This window comes from Mus musculus, chromosome 15 (assembly GCF_000001635.26).
Source record: "Mus musculus strain C57BL/6J chromosome 15, GRCm38.p6 C57BL/6J".
In the NCBI taxonomy this organism is placed as follows: domain Eukaryota; kingdom Metazoa; phylum Chordata; class Mammalia; order Rodentia; family Muridae; genus Mus; species Mus musculus.
This window is the reverse complement of record NC_000081.6, coordinates 41,774,951-41,789,365: the sequence shown is the minus strand read 5'-3', so window position 1 is coordinate 41,789,365 and position 14,415 is coordinate 41,774,951. Positions and strand designations below refer to the sequence as shown.

The following is a 14,415-nucleotide window of genomic DNA, read 5'->3' as shown; positions in this document are numbered from 1 at the left end:
CACCACGCAGCTGCAAGGCTCGGGGCCCCCGCACACCTGCGCGCCCGCACACCTGCCCGTGGCGCCGCCTCCCCAGTCCCGGTCCCCGTCCGCGCGCCGGGAGGCGAAGCCCCGCGGGGTCTAGGGGACTCACCCGGTCCCTCGGGACTGGCCGGCGAGGGCGGTCGGAGCTCCTCCGGCCCGCAGCCCGGGTCGCCAGGAGCCGGCTCCCTCAGGTAGTCCTCGAAGCGCACCTGCCGCGCTTCCCCGCCGCCGCCGAGCCCCCACAGGCGGCTGGCCGTGCCCCGCAGCAGCCGGCCGCTCTTGCCGGTGAACGTGGTCAGGTAGTCCATGCCGCCGCCCGTCGCCTCGGTTCTCTGGGCCGCGGCCGCCGCGCGACAGCGCCCGCCCAGCCTGCCGAGCCGGGGGCGGCGGCTCCGCGCCTCGAGGCGACCGGCGCGGGCCAGGCCTCCTCCTTCGGCCCGGGACGGACCATCGGCCGCCCTGTCGGGGGAGTCCGGACGCACAAAGTTTCCAAAAAGTTCTGCCAGTCGCTGCCGCACCCCACTCGGGGCAGAGCTTAACTTAGCAAAGCATGGCTCTTCTTCCTGAATGGACCCAAGGTTAGAATCGCCGGGACCTTTCTGTCTCCCGCGCCGTTTCGATCCGCCCTCCCCCACCGTCCCTCCGCGGTGGAGCAGGCCGGCTCCCCCCCTCCCGCCCTGCCCCGCCCCGTCCCGGACCCAGCCGGACTTTCTGGACCGCTGCGGAAGGGAGGACCCCCTAGCCTTCTCCCCTCTCCCCGGGGCGACGTGGGGCTAGCAGTCAGCTTAGACACACTGCTAGGCGTACCAGAAGTTCTAGAGCCCAGCAAAGTTTTTGCTAATGATGTGGGAAACTCCTGTGAGTGTGTGTGTGTGTGTGTGTGTGTGTGTGTGTCTGTCTGTCTGTCTGTCTGTCTGTGTCGGAGCTCCGCGGGCCCGCAGCGGATAAATCATATACAAACTTGCACCTTTAAAACAATCTTTAAGAGTGAAGTGATGGGTACTTTCAATGTTGAGACTGCAGTCGGAGTTTAAATATTGCAGTGTCCATGTGTAAGGTTCGCTGTGAGTTTATGAGCTAATGCTAAATTGTTTTTGCAGGAATCCAATCCAGTGAGGGCTCTGATGAACAGATCCACCTTTTAGGTGGAAAACAAGAGATTTGAGAAAGATCAGTGTGTTTTGACACATAGGCTTACTACTCGGTTTTGCTTCCTGGGAGAGCTGCTTATTCTTTTTATATCTGTTTATACTTTTGATAGTTTTCCTGCAAATTAAATGAGCCCTCTTTTTTTGAATCTCCAGTATCTTGAAGTAGTTGAGGAAAAGTTGTAAATTGCTTAGGACATTAAAAGGCTAAGAACTCTGAAGAATGGAGTCCAGAAAATGGGGGAACTTATTTGCCCAGTTACTGAAGTACTAACGATAATTCTTTCTGGGGCTGCTGCCCTCTGATCAATGTTTTAAATCTTTTGACCCAGCTTTTTCCCCATGCCTTCACCATTATCAGTTTAAATTCTCACTTGATTGAATAAACTTCAGGATCCTAACAGCAGCATCAACTTTATATCTGGTTAAAAATATAGACTGTGTGGGCAGTTTCCCCAGAATGCCTAATTTACAGTGCTTAGGACAAAGAGGCCAACAAAATTGCATTCTCAGCAAGCATCCGTATGTTCAGAAGTGTTGCTTGGTTTTAAATCTGCTCCAGCCTTCCTTCTGTATCTCTTAAGGACATATTGGTCAGGTGCTATAAGTACAGTGTTTGTGATACCCCAAGTCAGATGTTCAAACCCTAATCCCCACAGGAGGTTTTACTGAAGTCATTAAGTCATGGTCGAGGCCCTCTTGACCAGGATATAGCCCCCTGGTAGATACAGCCGCCATGAGCTCTGACCTACCTGCCACATGAGAATCCACAGCTAAGACAGTCTGTAACTAGAAGGGGGCATTGCCAACAAAATCTGGCCTTGTTTGTTTTGGACTTCTAGACTGTTATCCATAAACCAGCCAGGAATGTAACTCCTTTTAACATCCTAAGAACAGTGGTTAGTTTGTCTTGGTTATATCTGAGACTTACATTTCAGTAGAAGGCATTACTCAGCTCAGTACCTCCCTGAGTTCTCTGAGAGCATCAGCATGTGAGCCAGGGTTGGTAGGCACAGGCCTGCAGTCCTGGCTCTAATAGAACATAAGGTGACACTAAACGTCCAAAGCCAACCTGAGCATCCTACTAAGATGTCTCAAAATAAAGTTTAGAGAGAGAAGGATAGAGAGGGAGAGGGAGGGAGGGGAAGACAGAAAGAGAGGGTGCTTCAAAAATATGTTTAAAGAAAAACCTTGATAAACCGAAATTACTTTTCTAGAGTCTGTTTTCTCTTGTCTCACTAAATGTACTTGCTTTTGTGGTTAGCATAAGCAAATAGTGTTTGAGTTCTTAATACCCACGTTTGCAAACAGTATGAACCTGCATTCTTCTGCTTCAAGTACAATTTTACAAGGAGTTAGCCCCTCTCCCCCATTTCTGCATCTGTATCACAGAAGGCCAGAGCTTCTGGACAAACTGTATACCATACTGACTGTATACCATATGACTGAATGCTTTACAAATTTGATTTAAATTCAGATGAACCCTAATACTTCTATACAGTCAACCTTTTGTCCTGTGCACTACACATGTTATCTGAACTGTCATCATCCTGGTGAAGTACCAAACTTATCACCCAAATGTTACTTTATCTTCTACAGGACCCAGAGAATCATACATAGGCCATCAAATATGAATGCTCATTTTTCTTCAGTTTTTCTCCTTATCTTTCTATATGAGTTCCTTTCTATATTTTGACTCAGAAAGAGGTCCTTTCTCCTGTCCCTACCTTCCCCTAAACTCGACTTTTGATCTTGGTCTGGTTGGCAATTGTTTGTAATGTGACAGCCAGTGAGTCTTCTCTTACTCTAAGTCAGCAACATAAATTTCTGTTGCCCTTAAAAAACTTTCCTTGTCTACCATGTTTGTTTGTAGGCTACATTTTACCTCATTTTTAATGTATCATTGCTGGCATCTAATTTACACATCATAAAATCCACCTGTTCAAAGTGTACATATTGTAGAAATACCATTAAAACTGTCTTTAAATGTTTCTATCATGTGAAAACAGGCCTCCTGGTTGACTTCCTGCTCTACTTGCTGCTATGAGCAAGCACTAACATACCGTGTGTTGGGATGCACACATCTCAGAGGGCAACTGTGTAATGTTGATCTTTGAGGCCTAGCTTCTTTCACGTCATGTATCACCCCTGGACCCGTCTCATGCTGCAAATGTACCTGTATATCAATCACATAATGCTCCCATGGACAGAGGCCACATTGATCCATTTGTATGATGGTCTTTGGGGTTTTCCTGATTTTATGCTTATTATTAATAATGTTGTAACCATCTCTGTATCTAAGTTTCTCTGCCGACATACTTCACTTGAGTATATACAAAAGTTGGAGGCCTTTTATCTCCCAATTTCAAAAGATAATATAAAATTACAAATTGTATATTGGTATAAAGATAGACATACATCAATTCAAATGGATTAAGCCTTAAGAAGTAAACTTTGTATGACATATTGGTTTTCAACAAGGATGCCAAAGCCATCTAATATGTGGGGTAGGAAGAAGAGGTTACTGTCTGCAACAAACAGTTCCAGAATGACTGGCAGCCCCATGACTGTTCCCTCATACCAAACACACATGTGAACTCGACATGGCTCAAAGAAGCAGCTATAAGTGCTAAAGCCTTCTAACTCTAAAGGAAAATGAAAGATGTAAGAAATCTTAAGTTCTTGGACTCTTACCATTGATACCCAAAGCTCTGATAACCTAAGCAAAGCTCCTGCTTGGAGTCAGTGAAATGCAGTTAGCAGACAATAAATGCCAATTTCTTTGATTAGAATAGCGGAGTTTAAAGGCATTTTGGTGACAGCAAAACTGCTGGTTTTTGTCCATGACAGGCAGGTGGGCATACAGCATGGTAGTTCCTGCAAAGGGCATCCACAGAATCTGTACACATTTGATAAAAGTTATGTTCCCTTCAATCCAGTCAGCATGAACACAAAGCTTCTTATACTAGGTCCTATTTATGTCTGAAATGGTGGGTTTTGGTTTACTATAGCACAACATTGAAAACACTTTAAATGGTAATAAACAAAGAAATAAGATGGGTATGTATTCAGAAATTCAAAACCCCTAGCTGCCTGTAACACCAGCTTGGGAAACTGAAGCAGGAGGATTGCTGAAGTCAGACTGAGCTGCATAGTAAGACTGACTCAAAGGGGGAAAGAGTTCTTCATATGGTTAGTAAAAAGAGTCTTAAATACACACACACACACACACACACACACACACACACACACACACACACACACGTAATTTCTAATGTGGAAAACAAGGCTGAGAGCACCTCTTATGGAACAAATTATAAAAAATTTTTGTTAGAACATAAGAAACTTGTGGGCCTAGGGATTAAAGACTTTAATGTCAGCTACTTGGGAGATTGAGATGGGAAGTTAAAAAGTTAAAAATCTGTCTGTCTTACAAAATGAGTTCAAAGCTAGGTTGGACCGCTAGTTGTGACTGTGTCTGAACACACACACACACACACACACACACACACACACACACACAGTGTATCTACACGGATGAGGGTATGGCACAATGGTTTAGTACTTCCCCAACGTATGGGGCCCTCAATTCAATTCCCTGTTACAGGAGAAAAAGTATTGGGGCAGGGGTGGTAACTTGTTCCTTTCTGGCACAAGTAACTTAGGTTAAGTGGGAGAGACTGAATTTTTATTGTTGTATAGTGTGTATACATAGCCTATTAAAATGTTTTCATAAGATAAAAAATATTTCAATGAGGTTATTCTGTCTTATAGGAAGTTGTGAGATTGTGCAATGTTAAATTGCTGTTACTCAGTGCTGGTCAAAATGTATTTAAGATAAAATGCTGTATTGCTTAATCATTAGTTCTTTCTGCAGAGAGTGCAAACCATTCTTTCTCTGCAAGGGTGATGTTTATATCAATTAAGGTCACTGGAATACTGTGCACATGGCTCAGAATGCAGTACTGCCTTCAGGACACAGGCCCTAAGGCCTCGCTACTAGTGGAGCCATGAGAAGCAACTGACCTAACCTCTCTGTCCTTTGGGCTCCATGCCTCTGAAGATAGAAATGTTGAGAAGATCTAATAAGAAAGCAGGAGCCAGGGCTGGGGAGATGGCTCAGGGGCAACGTGTGTGATATAGAAGCATGAAGAACTCAGTTCAATCCTCAGCATCCATTTAAAGAGCAGGCCACAGTGACACTTTTCATCCCAGTGCTTTCATTGGCAGGGGAATTGCTGGGGCTTGCTAGCCATCAAGTCTAGCTTGACTCAGGAGTCACAGGTCCCAGTGAAAGATCTTGTCTTTAAAAAAAAAGTGTATAGTTCCTGAAGAACAATTCCTATCCTATCACAAATGTGTGAACACACACACACACACACACACACACCTTCCATGAGTGTAGATGACTACCTGAATAAGGATATTAGTACCTTAGTAATTTTATCACTTTGTTATGACAATTATCATCTTGCTCAATGTACTAAGTAATTGTATGGGAAGCAAATACAAGGTCTGGAGAGATGGCTCAGAAGCTAAGAAAGCTTTCTCCTCTCCCACTCCCAGAACCCACATCGGTCATCTCATAACTATGTGAAACTCCTGTTCCAGTGGACCTGACACCCTTTTCTAGCCTCCAAGGGTACCTACTCACACGTGGCATACAACATACATAGACATAAAGTGACAGAGAAGGCATCACTAATTACATCGGCATTTTGTGTGCTCAGTTTAAAAATAATTATGACGTATATGCAGAATACTTAATGAGGAAAAAGTTACTTTTGATGGTGTAACACAGATTTGCATCAGTCAGAGAGTAAATTTTACCCTCTTGCCCTAAGTCTCAAATGCAATAGCCATATCTTATGCTTAGAGGAGAACTACACTGTCTTTTGCTTAGTGATACCTGTCTCATTGATATCATCTTTTCACTAACACTTTTAAAGAAAGAGGAAATGCACATAATAATACAAAAAATTCAAGGAGTATTAAAAGCTATATAGTGGTAAGTTTTCACCTCTTTGTAAAATCAAGGGTCTGTGGCATCTTTGGTATCCCTCTAGGAATCCTGTGTGTGTATACATAAAACATCCACACATGAATGTGCACTGGTGAGAACATGTGTGTACATAGACATGTGTAGCTTTTGATCTTAAAGCACAAATGGGGGTTTATTGTAGCCATCAATTTACTTAAATTTATTTATATTGAAGGCTTTTTTTTTAAAATACAAAAACATGTTAGAGGAACTTCATTGGTGATACAGTTTTGGAAACGAATTTATTGTAAATCTATTTAAAGTCACCCCCCTACACACACCCGGTCAACATTCCTTAGAAGAAACATTGTTCTCTTGATTTTTGGAAACAGCAATTGCAGTATCTACTGTTAAATAATATCAGCAACTTACCCTAAAATAGGAAAGTTTCAAATGAGCTCTGTTTATTTTCAGCTCTCTGCAGATCAAGCTGTGTTCTCTAGTGCATGTTAGCAAGTAACTTAGCAGTAAGCTGAATCCTTAACCCATCAACGAAGACAATTTTGACTAAAAATAGGAACTTAGGGAGAAAAAGGTGAGGAAACCAAAAAAAATCACTCTGAATTATTATACCAAAAGATGTTATAATCAATCATTTGAAAATAATGAGAACCGTATCTCTAAAACACATTGGTTCTTTTCAAATTTTAGTAATTTTGTGTTATTTATAGTTTAAAGAAACTGTCGCCTGATTTTTAGGTTTGCCTTGCCTGATGCGGTCCTGGCTAATATGTTTTTGTGATCCCTCCTCCGCTCCTACTCTTATTGGTCAGTCACATATTTCCAGGCCCTTCCAGTTCAAGCTCATATCTTATTATTATCTTTTTTTGTAGAGCTGACATCACATGGCTTTTCTATTCCTAAAACTCCTAGCATCCTACCCGGCTCAGCGAGACGATTAGGAATAGATCCTTTGCTTTGCTCATTACTTTTCAAAATACTTTCTTTTTTTTTTTTTTTTAAAGATTTATTTATTTATTATATGTAAGTACACTGTAGTTGTCTTCAGATACACCAGAAGAGGGCACCAGATCTCATTACGGGTGGTTGTGAGCCACCATGAGGTTGCTGGGATTTGAACTTCGGACCTTCGGAAGAGCAGTCGGGTGCCCTTACCCACTGAGCCATCTCACCAGCCCCTCAAAATACTTTCTAATGCCAATGAAATTATTGGATCTTGGAGGAGAAATGGGATTTCACCAGAAAGCATGACAGAACCATTTTGAGAAAAATCTAGACATTTTCCCCCTCAAATTGAAGCACCCGAGCACAGTGCGTATCATGGTGAGTCCTTAAACAGGATGGTAAAATGCAGCTCACGTTCTCATCAGGAGGAAGGCGCGCCACATGAATAAGCACAGAAAGGAACTGGGTCCTCAAGAAGTCAGACCATGTCCCTGGCATAGAAATGTCAGCACTCAAATTTCTGATGGGAGAAGCAGGAATATTGATAGAACCGATGAGATAGACACTAGGCAGTGTTTCAATGTTTCAAAAGCGTTAAGAACAGGGAATGTGTCTCTTTCACAATCGCTGCATCAAGACATGTCAGTGAAGCTACAGCCTAGCTTGGTACAGAGCCAAACCCTGGTTACCCTTGACTTTAACTGTTTTCTTTTTAAACCCCTTCTTCTCACCTCCCTTTTTTTAATATTCAAAGCCTAGTGCTTCTATGTCCACAAAAAGGACTACACATACACTCCTTATCAAATAGGAGACTTCCAATATATCAAAGTAGCAGAAGGGAAGATGATAACTTATTTAGCTGTAACTGTAATTACAACATCAAAGCTTTGATATGGCCTTTCAGTAGAATGGGAATGGACCTGATGACACTGCCCTGCATTAATAATCATTATCATCCTTACTATGCACCAAATAACTGTTGTTCTTAATTCTGAACATTAAAAAGTACTAGTTCTCACCCTTGTCAGAAGGCCATTTCCATGTGAGTGAGTCAAAATGGGGACCTAGCAATTCCATTTAATTTATAATTAAAACCTAGGTCACAACAATTCACATCAACTTAACATAGAATTATTTCTGAACTATTTTTACAACCTCCTGAAGGTTATCATTACAATTACATAATTACAGCCTTAAATACTCCATCCCTGGAATGAGGCAGCTTCCGGGGCTTCTGGATCAATTTCACTCAGCTCCCTGAGTGAGTGCCAAGAATATTACCATGTCTACCTACAGTTGTGAGAACCCAACAAAGGAGTTTCGGAGCCAGGTGCTCAGAATCCCCAGGAAGGAATGTTCTATTGTGCAGGTAAACATTCTAATTCCCTGTGTAGCGCAGGTTTCTGCTGATTCTCTGTGGTTGGAGTAGAGTGAGTGTCTGCCAGTGCCATCCACAGCTATAGTGTGCTCCCAACCTCTGTCTTTTAGATCCTTTTTTGTAGGCTCTCATTCTGTTTTTTCTCCTCTAAGATATAGAGTAGGTCTTTCCATATTGCTCTAGCTTACTGTATTTATTTAATAAAATATTTGTACTTATGCCTTAAGCTGAAGAAAACATTTGTGAGATATTAAGCACCTTATTTTAATGTTAATTTTAGACACTTAGATATTTTAGTTATATGATGATATTTAATTATACTTAGAGATTCTCTAGGTTTGGATTATTAAAAATTAATTGTGCTGTCTTGGGATGTGTACTTTTTTAAATGAGGAAAAGAAAACAGAATGAAAACCATAAACAAGACAACAGTTATAATTTGAGGAGAACTTAACTCTGTTGCTCTATGCCAAAGCCAAGTTTCTAGTTTCACTCTGTAGGGTTGAAGCCTTTATATCCCGCCTTCATGGAGATGGATTGAATCTGAGCCTGGTGTTGTTTCAGCCATAGACACATTGGAATGTAACAATAAAACAAGACTCTGCCTTCAAGCCCATCCATCTCTCCCAGGGCACGTGCATTGTAAGATCAATTTTTCTTTTTATCAACATGCCACCCAGCCATGCTGCACGAGCAACAAGCTGGCAGGACTGAACATGGAAAGAACGGCCTCCTTTCCTAAGCATAAGGGGCAGGCCCTGCTTCCCACCACTCTGATCCAAACCCCATTGAGAGCAATGCTAATGTCAGGTGAACGCACCAGAAATGACAGCATACAGGAAAAGAAACCCAAAGCAGGACAGTGAATCCTTAAAGATCTGTCAGGAACCTGAAAGCTCCGATTTCAGTGAATCGGGCACTGACCACTTGCTTCTATTCTTTCTTATTTTTACTTCCCCATCTCCCCTGAAATGAGCAGAGCCAGCAATACATCCACATTTGAAATTGCAGTCTGTGCTACTGTAGCAGGTGCACAGGTAAAGCTGATGCTACGGCTACCCACAAGAGAAGCAAGCAAGGTACTTCATCCACCCCATTCTTTACCTAAGCACTCAGGTGTCAACACCATGGTGACAATTATTGAATGAACTCAACAGGGACTGATTGGCTGTCACTTTATACTTGTTTTTTATGGTTTTCTAGTTTCCTAGCAATCATGAAGGAAAAGATAGGGATGAGAATCTTAAAATATACAGAGAAAGCCAAGTATTGTTAGGACATTGGGTTGAACTATCCCAGCTAACATACAGCATAATATGTGGACACATGCAAGTATGTTTTCTCAATAAATACCATACAAAGTGAACTTCAAAACTATTTGTTCCCTCCTCTTTAGTCCAGGCCAGTACTGCAGACATTGTAATCTTAAATCCCCTTTCTCTGCATTAAAAGCTCTAGCTCACAGTACTTCCTGTTGATAATGAGAATCAGCTGTAGAACTTTTTTAAAAAGCAAATTCCCCAGCTATAGCCAGACACACCAATTCTCGGATTACAGTGTGAGAACTCACGAATCTGCATTTTTAAAAACTATTAGCAAGTTTAAGATGCCACTTAAACACAGTTCTTCCAAGTGATTTTATATATTTGTTTCATTGCAATCATACATTGAATTATAAAATTAATTCTGGCAGTCATGGAGAAGAAATTATGCATATGGTTTATATACATGTTTGAAAAATGAGCATTTTACTCTCCATAGTACTGCTGTTCCTGCATCAGCACCCAATACAGGACATATTCTAGATGGTGCACAAGCAGTGTGTTGGCCCTGAGTTATTTTGTGGAACTTAAGATATAATCAAGAAATTTACTATATCACAGGTTACTGAAGTTTAGAAGTTCATTTAATGCTGTAATTGAAACCTAGCTTACCCAGAAAGGTAGATAGACAAGGGCCAGGGAAATACAGAGTGTCTCCCGTTGGGTTAAGACTTGAGCCTTTAGGATCCAGAGCTTCCCCATAGAAAGTGCTGACACATCAAATTTCCATCCATATTTCATGCAGGCACTAATTGTCCCTCTCCCCGGTCCACCCAAACATTGGTGAAATGCCAGGATGGCCATGGTTATTCAGCTGTGTGCCAAGAAGAGTCTTCTTAATGCTTAAATGCAGCTACGGCCTTTCTGAAGGATTGGTCAATTGAAATTCAACTTTTATGTAAAACAAGAGCACATAAAACCTATCTGGGAGGTAATCTCTGAGTAAGAGCACATGACAGATAATGCAGACAGTGTTCGCCATGTTATCTTCTGGACTGAACAAATTTAGATGCATTGTCTTCTGGCTTTTGCTATTGTTCTACATACCAAGAGCTGAACTGGTTAATGCCTATGGATCCAGTCTTGCCTTAACAGTTATTCTAAAGAACATGTTACTGTAGCACAACCATATCCAGTCATTTATTGCCTGTGGCTGCTGTGGGTTTCATAGCAGGATGACAAGTTGTGAAAGAACTTGTGACCCCTGAAGGCCTTATAGTTTTCACTTTGGTTTGCTTCAGAAATTTTTTGTTGATCTATTCTGGCCTGCTGAGATCATTTTAAAACTACTTCATCTATAGTGCCATTTTAATGTCCCTTTAGATAAAATCAGCCACAAATCCACCTCCAATGTTCAGGAAGATGTTGAATCAAATGTTAGGAAAAATTTTAAGGAACAAGATAAAACTACTCCTGAGGCTGACAATGACTACCTTGTATTGACTACTTTAAAGAAGTTTGAATCCACTAGATGACTTAATTTATGAGCTGAAGATTTGTCTTTGACCATGTAAAAGAAATTAAAGTTTTGAGTTCAAATTATCACTGTCTTCCACCCCTCAAATTATTTCAAGCCTACAATGTACTTTATATCCTTCAATTCCAATTTAACACCACTTTCAGAAAGTTGGTATTTTGTACAGTATTCCCCATAAGCTAGTGTGTTTCTAGTCTCCAACTGGTGGAGCTATTTGGGAAGGTTCTAGAATCTTCAGAAGGTATAGCCTCACTGGAGGTAGTGGGTCACTGGGGACTAGGGACAATCTTGAAATTTTATGGTCCCACCCCACTTCCTGTTCTCTCTTTCTCTGTTTCCTGAATGTGCATGCCTTGTGACTAACCAGCCTTCTCCTCCAGCCATCTTCCACACCTGTTGCCATGTCTTTCCAGACAGATGGACTGTATCTCTCCAGGACTGTTACTTTCATCTGGGTATTTCATCATAACAACAGGAAACAAAGCTAGTACACACAGCTTGTTCACCCAGCTACAGTTGTCTGGCAGAGAGCTTCCATCATCCAGATGGAGACCAGCTAGCTGTCACTAATGATTTTATCTTCCTAAGGACGTACCAACACAGTGTTTCCCAGATTCCCTTTGGTCAGGAGTTCTCAGGAGATTGATATCTTACCCCAAGATGGATTGCAAAAATGATGTCCATTGTTGGCAGGCCCATCACAGAAGAGCTCCAGTTAATGGGCCTCTGCTCCTTTTCCTCAGCATTTGATGGCAGATGAGTATAATGGTATAAGATGCCAGCTATGAAACATGGCTGAGCCTCAAGCTACAAGTTACATGGATCTATACCAAGGGAAGTGGTACATACCTGTAGTTCCAATACTTGGATGCTGTGGCAGGTAGATTGTGAGTTTGAGGTCAGCCTTGGCACAGCCAACCTATAATCCATATTGAGCCCTTGCTTCAAACAGGAGGAGGAAGAGAGATGAGGAAGGAGTTGAAGTGGCCAAGGTACTAAGTGCTACTATCAAGTGAATCTAGGTGCCCAGATCTACCTTGAGGGAACCAACCTTCACTTAGCTACTCTCAGAAACAGCAAGGATGGCATGTTGAGATCTGAATACAGCACAAATTTCTAACTTATCTCAGCCCATAAACATATGTTTGTTACAAGGTTGAGTATATGTTTCCCAGATATATCATAATTCCTCTGAATGCATTATCAAAGGCCACATATGAAAATTCTCAGGAACCCCCTCCTCCCCCCGAACCAGGTAGTTTGCATTGATGTACAGTAGCTGTGGGTATCCTGTGTGCATATCCTCACTAATCTTAGCCTATGCATTTCTATAGCCTAGCACCTTTGTTCTTAATCCACTACCTTATTAGTGACTTTGAAGAAGAAAACACAAGGGGAATTAAGCTTTGCTCTTCTAATTAAAATGTAAACACTGTACAGCTTCCTCCAAAGACATTCTCTCCTGTCCTGTCTGTTTGGTGTTAGTTTCTTTTAGCTACTTAAAATCTCACACTAGACTATGGCCTTGCTGACACTCAATGACGAATTTTCTGCCACTGATTCTGATTTATAACTGGTCATGTTGTCATTCCTGCTTCTGTTATTTTTATGTGCCAGCTGAGGAAATACCTTATGAGATTTCATAGTTTCTTTCCAATTTCCTTTCTCATTAGTGCTCTCCATACCTTCTCTCAGGAGCTTGATCATTGCTGATCTGGTCTTTACTGTTTTAGAGTAACAAATTAGATCACAATGCCTCCTGTTTATTTCCTGTCTTTTCATAGTACTCCAATGAGGACAGAGATTTTTTTCCCTCTTATTAAGAACATAGCCTGGCACTCAGATCTATGTTTGTTGACTGAATGGTAGAAATACTTGTTTTTGTTCCCCGCATTTTACCCAAAATGTTTTCTACAGCCCCAAACAAAAAGGAATTAGGCTATCTTCCTTCTCTTCATTACTAGAGCACCAATTATTGCATGATAGATTTTCTCCAAGGCACTCAGCTGTTGCTACATAGTTTTGGACACCTGACAAGTTTTGAAAAGCCCCACATGCTGGCCACACCCAGATTCATGATATGTGGGCTTGTCTGTTATTGGCTCCAGATATCCAGCAAGAAACTTCTCAAATGACTCCAGTGCCCAACCAATAGAGTCACTACAAGCTTCCTGCTATGTCTATTGTGGGTCTCTGTCCTGATAATGAAACTATACTCCAGAGAAGAATAAACATGACAGTGTGTTATGGATTTGGCTTAATGCTTGCATTATGGGTTCCCAAATTCCATGAGAATCCTGCATGTAAGACATTGCAGATCCCTGTCCCCAGATGGTTCTAATTGGTAAATACAGTTGCCAGTGGCCAATGGCTGGGCAGTGAGTCAGAGACTGGACTTTAGATTTCCTGGGTAAGGTAACTGAGGGAAGAAGAGAGGCAGAAGCCCCATTCTGGGGAAGCAGAAAGAGCAGGCCTGGGAAGTGCATAATGAAGAGACAGCCAGCACATAAGACTCATGGATCATGGCCCAGGAGGACTGCAGGCTGGGGCAACCAGGATGGAATTTAGGTTTTAGTAAGTAATAATTCAGGAATATTGGAGGGGAGAGTGTGCTAGCTGCATGGAAGTTTGGGAGTGGCCCCACCATTGAGCTGCTTAGGGCATATTAAATATAAGGCGCTCTCTCTCTCTCTCTCTCTCTCTCTCTGTGTGTGTGTGTGTGTGTGTGTGTGTGTGTGTGTGTCTTTCATTTGAAAATCCAGAGCACTGCACCATAGGGCAATTGGAGCTTAGAGTGGGTTGATCTACTACAGCAACAACAACATCTTGTAAAGACTCACTGGATAGGGCAATGAAGATGTATTGTTTCCTGCGAGATGCACTGCACTAAGGGTTTTCACATGCTGTTTGAAGTATAACTCACATTGTCTGTTAAGGAGGTCATAGAGCTGCCCTGTGCAACTAGGAGGCTAGGGCCAGTGAATCCCAGGAAGGAGATAGCATTAGTTGGATTGTCAAGAACCTCCTGTGTGTTCTCTTTTGACTTAGGGAGACACATAATGCAAGGGTTTTCAGGTGCAACATTTCACTGTCTTCTCAACTAAGACTCCTAGATGATC

The 14,415-nt window shown here is 42.1% G+C and overlaps 1 protein-coding gene across 11 annotated transcripts in view; it reads right to left on the bottom strand.

Moving 5' to 3' along the window:
- Oxr1 (oxidation resistance 1) overlaps window positions 1-14,415 on the bottom strand; it is a 413,570-nt gene that overhangs the window by 71,686 nt on the left and 327,469 nt on the right. Inside the window, exon 1 of one of the 11 annotated variants that reach the window (NM_001130165.2) lies at window positions 134-425. The exons of 9 other annotated variants lie outside the window; for them this stretch is intronic. In NM_001130165.2, coding sequence (NP_001123637.1) covers window positions 134-332 — 199 coding nt within the window. In that variant the 5' untranslated portion in view covers window positions 333-425. Of the gene's footprint in view, window positions 1-133; window positions 426-14,415 lie in introns of those variants that run through there. One more of the 11 variants, NM_001358976.1, reaches the window with a different exon arrangement.